Here is a 10,168-nt window from a genome sequence, read left to right on the forward strand (position 1 = left end):
AGGAATAAAAACTGCCCATCCAAAAGGCATTTATGCCAAAAACTGGCATCCCATATGGGCGCCAGTTCAAATCCCAGCTGTTCCTCTTCCAATCAAGCTCCCTGCTGATGGCCTGGGAAAACAGTAACAGATGGGCCCCTGCACCCATATGGGAGACCCAGAAGAAGTTCCTGTCTCCTGACTTCGGATAGGCCCAGCTCTGGCCACTTCGGCCATTTAGGAAGTGAACCAGTGGATAGAAGACCTCTCTCTCTGTCTCTCCCTCTGTCTGTAACTCTGCTTCTCAAGTAAAATAAATAAATGCAAAAAAAAAAAAAAGGAACAACAAAAGCTTGAAAGGATAGATATGCTTTCCATGATTTGAACATCACCCAATGTAACATATGCATCAAAACATCATATGGTACTCCACAAATACATAGTTTTTAAAGTTCATGGAAAATTAAATTATATATGTCTACTTAGGTTAGTAATATGTTAATAAATATCTATTTATTCAAGTCCTGTCTGCTTTACTTCCAATCCAGCTCCCTGCTAATGCACCAAGGAAAGCAGCAGAAGATGGCCCAAGTCCTTGGGCTTCTGCACCCACGTGAGAGACCTGGAAGAAGCTCCTGGCTCCTGGCTTTGGATCGGCTGAGCTCCAGCCATTGCGGCCATTTGGGGAGTGAACCAGCAGATGGAAGACCTCTCTCTTTGTGTCTCCCTCTGTTTGCAACTCTACCTCTCAAATAAATAAATATTTTAAAAGTAAATCTAAAGGATAAAATATAAAAGAAGTAACAATGACTTTTTTTTAAATTTATTTAAAAAGAACACGGGTGGCTCCTGGGTAAGTTCTCTTTGTGCAGCGTGACATTTCGGAAGCTGGAGATTCTAAGTACAGATCCAGCTTTTCTTGATAAGTCAGAACTATGTCAACTCTGAGCCTCAGTCCCTTACTGCCAAGCAAGGCGCCTCCCAACCTGCCTCCTACTGTAATCCTTGCAGGTATCTGACTGGCCCCCAGTCCAACCACCAGAGTAGTCTTGTCCTGTGCTACAGGCTGCTCAAGGGCAGGGTCTGGCTTGATCTCCACCCTACTTCCAGCATCTACCAAAGAGCCTGGCATAGGCCAGGTACATGGCAAATATCGCCAGATCAACGTGGTTCATTCACTGCTATCTTCCCAGACAATAACTGACATCTATGACACCCAGATGGCTAACTGCCCTTCTCTGAAGTCCCCAAGGAGAGTCACCACCCATGGCAGCCATCCCATGACCTAGAATAACGTGTCCCTCTGTGTGTGTAGAAATGCCCTCTAATATGTTGTCCAGCAACGAAAATGTTTTAGAGTCATTCCAAGTATTCAGTTTTGTCTGGAGAAGAGTAGAGTTGTTGTTTGTTCTTTAAAAAAAAAAAAAAAAAGGAAAGAAAGCAAATGACAATCCAGGACTGAAGGTTAATGAGAATGAAAAGGAGCTGTGCACATTCTCAGATCATGTTCTCGTAATATAAGACTCGAGACAAGTAGGCTCTGACAGATCTCTGGTCGGCATCAGAATTTCAGGATCTCAGAGCTTCCACTGGTTGTAGGGCAGGATTCAGGGCACAGAGGGGACACCTGGCTTTCGCTTTATGTCTACTAAAAGAACAGAGTTACTGTTCCCAAGATCTTCCTCTCCACCTTGGGTGGCAGCTGGGGTGTGGGTAAGAGGACAGGCATCTTGCAAGTGCCTTTGAAGTGCAGATACTCAGAGTAAAGGATCCAAACACAGCTTATTGGGCCATTGATATTGGGAGGGAAAAAAGACACCAAGTCAATCACTCTTCTTGCATGTCTTCAACATTAAAAACCAACACAGTATGAACACAGCATAATTATTTCTACCTTAACTCTCCCTTGGCCCACCTCCCCTGCTACTCTGCTTTTCTCTATAGAAAAGCCCTGAAGAATTGTCTCATTTGCTGTCTCTGAATTCTCTTCTTCCTTTCTCCCTTGACCCCACTGCCATCTGACTCCTATCCCCACTGATCTGAAGGGCATGAAACACCCACACATCTCCTAATGCAACATCCCTTGCTCGCCCTCTCAGCAGCATTTGGCCACAGGATCCTTCTGTCCTCCTGGAACACTGCCTTCACTTGACCTCCCAGACGCTCAGTACACTTTCTTATCTTCCTCCCTCCAGGCTGTTCTTTTCCTCCATCTCTTGCTGCCTGCCTCCCTTCTCCCTGAGAATAGTTTAATAATAACAGTTAGGGGCCATAAACAGCACTCTGGCCTCAGAATCAGCCCTTAAGGCATTCGGATCTGGCTAAAAAGCCCATGAGAGAATTTCAGGCATGGAAAGCCAAGAGACTATGGCAAAAATTGACCTACATGAAAGATCTGTGTGAGTGAGATCCCAGTGGAAAGAAGGGGCCATCAAAGAAGGAGGTACCTTTCTCTGAAGGAAGGAGAGAACTTCCACTTTGCATATGGCCCTTTCTAAATAATGTCAGAGTTTGTGGACTCAAGAGGCTTCCATAGCCTTGGCAGCTCATGACAAGAGCCTTGGGTGATCAGTGACATCATAAATAAGTATCAATTGTTAAATTAGCAACAGGAGTCACTGTGCACTTACTCCCCTTGTAGGACCTCTGTCCTTAATGAGTCGTACTATGAGAATTAATGGTAAAACTAGTCTTCAAACAGTATTTTATATGTTGTGCGTCTGCTGTGGGTGCAAACTGTTGAAATCTTTACTTAGTATATACTAAGTTGATCTTCTGTATATAAAGATAATTAAAAGTGAATCTTAATGAAGAATGGGGTGGGAGAGGAAGTAGGAGGTGGGATGGTTTGGGGGTGGGAGAGTGGGTGTGGGGGGAAGAAGTGCTATAATCCAAAAGTTGTACTTATGAAATTTACATGTATAAAATAAAAGTTTTCTATAATTAATTAATTAATACATATATAAAAAAGAAATGGATAGGGAGTTTCAGTTAGAGATAACGAATAAATTCCAGAGATGGTTGGTAGTGATGGCTGCACAACAATGTGAAGATCCTTAATGCCACTGAATTGTACACTTAAAATGGTAAATTTTATGTTTCATAATTATAATAAATGTATATAAATATATAAAAATGAAAAAAATAGGGGCTAGCACTGTGGCGTACTAGGTTAATCCTCTGACTGCTGCACTGGCACCCCATATGGGTACCAGTTCAAGTCCTAGCTGCTCTACTTCTGATCCACTCCCTGCTGAAGGCCTGGGAAAGCAGTAGAGGATGACCCAAGTGCTTGGGCCCTGTACCCACATGGGAGATCCAGAAGTTCCAGGCTGCTGGCTTCAAATCAGCCCAGCTCCAATTGTTGTAGCCAGTTAGGGAGTGAACCAGCAAATGGAAGACCTCTCTCTCTCTCTCTCTCTCTCTGCTTTTCCTCTCTCTGTGTAACTCTGACTTTCAAATGAATAAATAAATCTTTAAAAATAATAATAATAATAATTAAATGCAGTCTTCCAAGTTCCTGGCTGAGGTCTCCCTTCTTGACACTCCCTCTACAGGCTCTTACCCCACTGCACACTAATGGCTCCCAAATTCACACCTAAAATACTACTATCTCCCTAGAATTCCAGACTACTTTGTTCAACTTAAGAGTCTCAGGCCTCATTGCAGAACACTTGGATCAGCGTCTGCATGTTAACAGGATCTTCAAGTGATTCATCTGCACAGAAAAGCTTAGAAAGCACTGGGCCGGTTTCTAGTGACCAAGGGAATGGGAGTTTATTTTTTTCCATTACTGTAGCCTCAGAACGTTGTCACATTGAATGAATGAATGAACAGATGAACTATGGAAGCTATCTTGCCTGGGATTCCACATTGAAGATGTATGCAACGGGTTGGAAAGCGGCACAAAAGGCATCCCAAGTCAAAAGGTCTCTCCCAGACAGGTTGGGCTAGATTAGCAGATTCCTTGCTATTAGCAAACACTTCTTTCAAAACGCAAATAAATTCCCCCAGAGCAAAGCACTCATTCACAACTTCCCGTGGTTTATTTAAATGAGATAATATTCTTTAAAAAAAAAAAAAGTATTTGTTTGAAAGGCAAACAGTGAGAGGGGAAGCCACAGGGAGAGGAGAGAGGAAAAGAAAGAGGAAAAAGGAGATCTTATATCCTCTGGTTCACTCCCCAAATGGCTGCAACAGCTAGATTTTGGCTAAGCTGAAGCCAGGAGCCAGGAATTCCATCCAGGTCTCCCACACACGTGGCAGGGACCCAAGCATACGGGCCATTTTCTGTTGCCTTCTCAGGCACATTAGCAGTCAGGGCTCAAATTGGCACTCCAATATGGGAAGCCCACGTCACAAGTGGCAGATTAACCCACTGCATCACAACACTGGTCCCTAAATGAGATAAAATTCTTACATCTAACTGAATCAGCCGGCTCCCTCTGAGGGAACTGGCTCAAATTTAACAAGTTCCTATCCTGTGCTGCTATAACAAGCAACAGGAGGAACTAGATAAATCTAGAACACACAAATGGGCAGAATAAGCAGGCAGCCCTAAAAGACTCTGCAGCCCCTACAAGGAGGGCACACCCAGGGCAGTGGGGGGTGCTGGCCACTCCTCCCTACATGAAGAGCACCGTTCTCTGGCCACAAAGAATCCATTCCTTTTCCTCCACTTGAAATGTCACCAACAACCCAGCCAACCTCTCCCTACCCATCCCTCAAGGCCCCCACTCCCCCAGAATTAACTGCCACCTGCCTTTATTAGCCATGATCACACAGCATCAGAGGTCAAGGGTGCACATCAGCCTCATCAATTGGGGTTTCCACAAACTGCCTTCTCCTTTCACCTCTGCATCCCCTCCCCCACCACAGCACCTGAACAAAGGGAATGTTGTCAACTTCTGCCATGTAGGAATGTGGAGGAAAGGTACCAACAGTGGAATACCTGGGAATGTGGTAGACATTATGGAAGACAGTACAGAGATGCCTCAGGAATCTGAAAACAGATATACAGTATGACCCAGCCATTCCACCGTAGGAATTCACCCAAAGGAAATGAAATCAGCATATGAAAGAGTGATCTTTACCCCATGCTTATTGCAGCTCAATTCACAATAGCAAAGATATGGGACCAATCCAGATGTCCAACAACTGATGACTGGATAATGTGGTATGCATACACTATGAAATACTACTCAGCCATAAAAAAAGAATGAAATCCTGTCTTTTGCAACAAAATGGATGCAATCGGTTATCATTATGTTAAGTGAAATAAGCCAGTCTCAAAAAGACAAATATCATATGTTTTCTGATATGTGGCAGGTAATATAGAATAAAAAAAGTACAGGAATGAAATGGTCACTTTGGGACATAAGTGTCATTTTCGCTCATGTTTATACTCTTGTGGAACTATGCTGTTCCTACTTTTTACTTGTTGAATATTATGATTAGTGGTGAATTAAGCCTGTGGATATACAGTGGACTAAAATTATGACTTTACAAACATTGATGAAGAGAGGGGAGGGAGGGGGATTGGAGGAGACCAGGAGAGTGAGGGAAGTGTGGTTGTCTTTTTGAAATTGTAGCTGTAGAATGCATGAAATATGTTCTCTTTATATTAAGAAAAATTCAATTTCTGCATGTTACAGAATAGGTAGCATTCACTGAACATCTACTGTAGACCAGGCACTGTTGTGAACACTGTAACATGCATTAACTTGTGCCATCCAATGATTACAATCATTGTTACAATCCCCATTTCACAGATGAGAGAACTAAGGCCCAGAGAGGCCCAGGCTGCATTGAGTACGGCACCCGCCCTGAAAGGAACGAGTGCTGGAGGTGCACAGACAGGCCTGCAGGACGTGTGTGCAGCATGAACTGGAGGGAAGATCGGTAGTCAAGAAGATGGAGAAGGCAAATTTGAATTTGACCATTTTGCCTGGAGCCAGAGTCGCAGAGGAGAAAAGACAGTGTTAGCCTTCACTGCTATAAAGAACCTTCTTTAAAAAAAAAAAAAATTATTTATTTAAATGAAAGTCAGAGTTACACAGAGAGAGGAGAGGCAGAGAGATAAAGAGGGGTCTTTCATCTGCTGGTTCACTCCCCAATTGGCCGCAGTGGCCGGAGCTGCACTGATCCAGGAGCCAGGAGCTTCTTCTGGGTCTCCCACACGAGAGCAGGGGCCCAAGGACTTGGGCCTTCCTCTAGTGCTTTCCCAGGCCACAGCAGAGAGCTGGATCGGAAGTGGAGCCGCCGGGTCTCGAACCAGCACCTATATGGGATGCCAAAGCTTCAGGCCAGGGCGTTAACCCATTGTGCCACAGTACCGGCCCCTACAAAGAACCTTCTTTCCCACACCCAAAACATGTTTCTGCCTGGGAGCAAGGGTTCCATAGAGATGGAAGCTGGGCCAGGGAGTCTGAGGGAGGACCCAGAAGACAACAGACTTTGCTGGATGTGGAAAAGAGATGGGACTGTGATTCCTCAGGAATACAAAAGCTGAGGACATTGGGTGGGGTGGGTGGGGTGGGCAAAGGAAGGCTGCAGGCGCCCCAAGACACAAAGCTGCTGAGCTTTTTTCCAGAAGAAATGTTTTCGGCCATTTTTCACCCATGGCAAGAGTTTGGCTTCACTGGAAGAGCAAATGCCATGACTGTAGCAAGCTAACACTCCTAGTAGCATCTTCATCGTCACAGGTTTGAATTCTCAGCAGCAAGACCCCTTCTGCAGTGGGCGGCAGTGCCAAGCTGTAGCCACCCCTCTGAAAAAGTTCCAGACAGGCTTGTCTGTTGAGTGGCAAAGGTCCCCAGAAAGTGTCCTCTCTTCTGCTTCCCTCCTGACTTTGCTTCTTCCCACAAAACCCACTGATGCAGGGCTTGCACACCCTGCGCTGCCTCCAGTGGAAATCCAAGAAGGTAAGACTGAGGGCCGTAACATCCAACTCTTCCTCAGGGAGAAAAACAAGGGGTGCAACTGAAGCTGCAGCAAATCTACAGGAAATCACGGGGCTCAGGCTGTGGATCCACAGGTGGGCTGGACCACAAGGAACTGGTTGTCAAGGGCAACGGCACCCAACAAGCACACAGGAAGCAACAGGTCACCCTCAGGAGAAGGGGAAAGATGCTAGGACTTGGAGAATGACATCCACTTTCAAGATTTTTCCATCATCTTGATCAAAGTTTCTTTCCTGCTGGGGTCCCCCATTATCACCACACCAGGGCCACCAGGGACAAACCCAAAAGATACAGACAAGAAGTCTCCTTTGCAGCGGCTCTGGCTTTTTGAGAAAAGAACCAAGCGATGCCACAGGGGGTTGTAAGCATCTGGGTAGGAAGGTTGGAAGGGAAATGGGACATTGACAGCTGATTGGATGAAATCACTTGGCATCAGCCTGAACAGGAACAACACAGGAAAGCCAGATTTTACTTCTCATTGCCGACGACTGAACAGTTTCACCACCAAAACGAGTAGCTCATAAACAATTTACAAATATGTCCAGGAGCTGGTATATTGCAAACAAAAACCCGATGTGTGTCTCTGAGCTGATGGATAATAAGGGGTTACAGGTATCACACTCAGGATTACCTCTTCACACATCACTGAAAACTGCTACAGGTATTAAAATCCAGGCTGAAAATCCTCCAGAGGCCTCCCTCCTGCATGAAGGCTACTGAACTTCGTAACCACTATAATGACAGCGGAAAACTCCTTGACAGTGACTTAGGCACAGCAATCAAGTGGGTGACCCTTCAAGTGAGTCCAAGGAAAGTGAGCTTTGCAGTAAGCTAAGACAAGAAAGATTTTCAACCTGAAATCCTTTTATCTGAAACTGTGTGAGATCCTTTTTCATCTATTTTGAGGAAGGGGCACACCAGGAAAGAGGGTCTCACTGGTCCTTCCCAAAAAACCAACAAAACCAAAGGAACACCTTGCCCAATGGGAGAGCCGTCTTCTTTGATAAATGAAATGTAGCAAGAGCCCAGAAATTTCATCGCAAACACAAAAATCTGCCTTTCACAGGTGCCACAGGAAACCTTCAAAGACTTGCTGACTGCACCGTGGAAGTTCGGACTCCCGGTAGCAGAATAATTCCACCATCACTACCCCCACCAGTTAAAACAGATCTCTATATCGCCGGAGAGACTAAAGAAATCTATTTCCCGGGAGCTGTTGGGAGTCTCCGAACCGATCAGGATCCTGCACACAGTGGGTTATGCACTTGAATCCCTCGGCAAGGTGCGAGCGATCATCTAGGTGTTCCCAAAAGAAGGTGGCCCCTTCATCAACACGGAGGCAAAATGCAATTTGCGAGGCCGGCATGGAAATTGCCTTAAACTCTAGCGTTCCACCCAGTTAAGACACAGTGGCCCGTCCACAGGGAGACCAGGAGACAGACATAGATAGAGAGTGGCCATCCTCACCCTGAAACGCGTCCTGCCTAACGCACATCCCTTTTCGGGTGTCCCAAACACACCGTGGCTTCATCCACGCGGAGCGTGCCTGCGGGACCCCCGGGAAGCATCTGCAACTTGTGCGGAGAGAAGACGCGAAGGCATCTCTTTTCTTCCCCGCCCAACGCTGCCTTCCCGGGAGACAGCTTGCTGACAGTTCTCCCGCCGCCGCCGCCGCCGCTGCCACCGCGGCAAAGCGCAGGGAAACCCCCAGCGCCCGCGATGCAAACCCTCCAGCCACCGCCCCCCGCTCAGGCGCCGGCCCCGACGGCCGGCCCGGCTCCTCCAGAAACATCCGCGGGCGCAACCCCCGCCCAGGGCTTACCTGGATCCGCCCGGCTGTGCTCCGCAAGGGCCGCCAGCAGCAGGAGTCCCAGCAGCAGCCGCAGCAGCAGCGGCGGCGCCGGCGCATCCTGGGACGCGCCGGCTCCGGGGCCCCGCGTGGGTCCGGGGCCCCTCACGGCCGGGCAGCGCGCGGCTCCTGCGCCGGCCCCGCCGAGCCCACCACGCGCACGGGACCGGCCCCGGCGTCCCGGCGCCGCCGGCCCAGCGTCGCTCGGGCTCCGGGGCTTCGCCGCCTGCAAAGCCATGGGGATTCTTCACACATCCAGGCCGCTGCCTCGCTCCGCACCGCGCCGGGGAGCCCAGCCCTCGGCGCCCCGGTCCTCACCGGGCATCTCCCGCCATGGCCCGGGCGCCGGGTGGCGTGACTGGCTGGCTTGTCCTGCCGCCCCTAGGGCGGGCTCCGCGGAGCCCCGGCTTCACCGGCGCAGGGGTCCGGGCTGCATGGAGCGGCGGCGGGCGCGGGCCGGGGTTCCCACGGAGCCTGTCGCCGCGCGTCAGCGCGCCCCTGGCAGCAAGGGTGGGACGGGCGCCGCCCGGGGCCCCCTCGCCGGGGTCGCCTCCTGCACACTGAGGCGGCGAGGCTGCGAGGAGCCGCGGCTGGCGGCGGCGGCGGCGTGGCGCGCTCGGTTCCTTCCCGCCCGCCTCCGGCTGCTGCCTATCCGGTCCGCTCTCGGCGCAGGCTGGCTGGGCTCAGGGCTCCCGGGCCGCGAGTGCTGCTGCAGCTCCGAGCGGCGCCTCATTGACAAAGGAAGCACGTAGCCACCGGAGCAGCGAGGGAGGCGAGGCCGGCGCGCGCGCGCGCAGCCCCGCGCGGAGCCACGGCGCGCCCCCAGCTCCCGCGCGCCCGGCCGGCCCCGGGCCCAACACAGAGACCCCTCCCGGGCGTTCTCGGGCCGCGCGAGTCTGCACCGGAGCCTTCCCTCCGCTGCTTTCCCCGTCAGCCCCCCGGCGACGAGCAGGGCAGGTGGGCCGTGGGGCCGGCGGGCCGCGGAACGGGGCCGTACCCGGCCCTTTCAGCTGGGTTTGGGAAACGCTCTTTGTGGACCAGCGGGCGCGCGCGCCGCTGCTTGCTGGCTCCTTGGCGGAGGGGGCCGGCCGCACCTGCCTGCCCCGCTTGCCCCCAGGAGCTGGAGCGGCCGCGGCCGGCTCGCCATCAAAGGCTGGATTGCAACGCGCTGTCCGTACTTGTTGCAGCCATACTACGGGACGGCGGTGAGACGTCTCCTCAAAAAAAAAAAAAAACCCTCCTCGCACCCGGGGGAGTTAGGCATCGTGACACCCACGGGACGAAAAGCTGAACCGACCACCCGCTTGTGCCCCTGCCAACTCGGTGGCCTTCAGTGAGGTTCGTGAGCGCGCCACACACCCCTCAGCCAGTTCGGACA

At 50.3% G+C, this 10,168-nt stretch overlaps 1 protein-coding gene across 2 annotated transcripts in view; it reads right to left on the bottom strand.

Annotated features, from left to right (window-relative positions):
* KIAA1549L (KIAA1549 like) overlaps positions 1–9,028 on the bottom strand; it is a 296,220-nt gene extending 287,192 nt beyond the window's left edge. For both annotated transcript variants that reach the window (XM_062198042.1, XM_062198041.1), the window contains exon 1: positions 8,764–9,028. In XM_062198042.1, coding sequence (XP_062054026.1) covers positions 8,764–9,028 — 265 coding nt within the window. The remainder of the gene's footprint in view (positions 1–8,763) is intronic.
* Between the last annotated feature and the right edge of the window lie 1,140 nt (positions 9,029–10,168).

This window comes from Lepus europaeus, chromosome 7 (genome assembly GCF_033115175.1).
Source record: "Lepus europaeus isolate LE1 chromosome 7, mLepTim1.pri, whole genome shotgun sequence".
In the NCBI taxonomy this organism is placed as follows: Eukaryota; Metazoa; Chordata; class Mammalia; order Lagomorpha; family Leporidae; genus Lepus; species Lepus europaeus.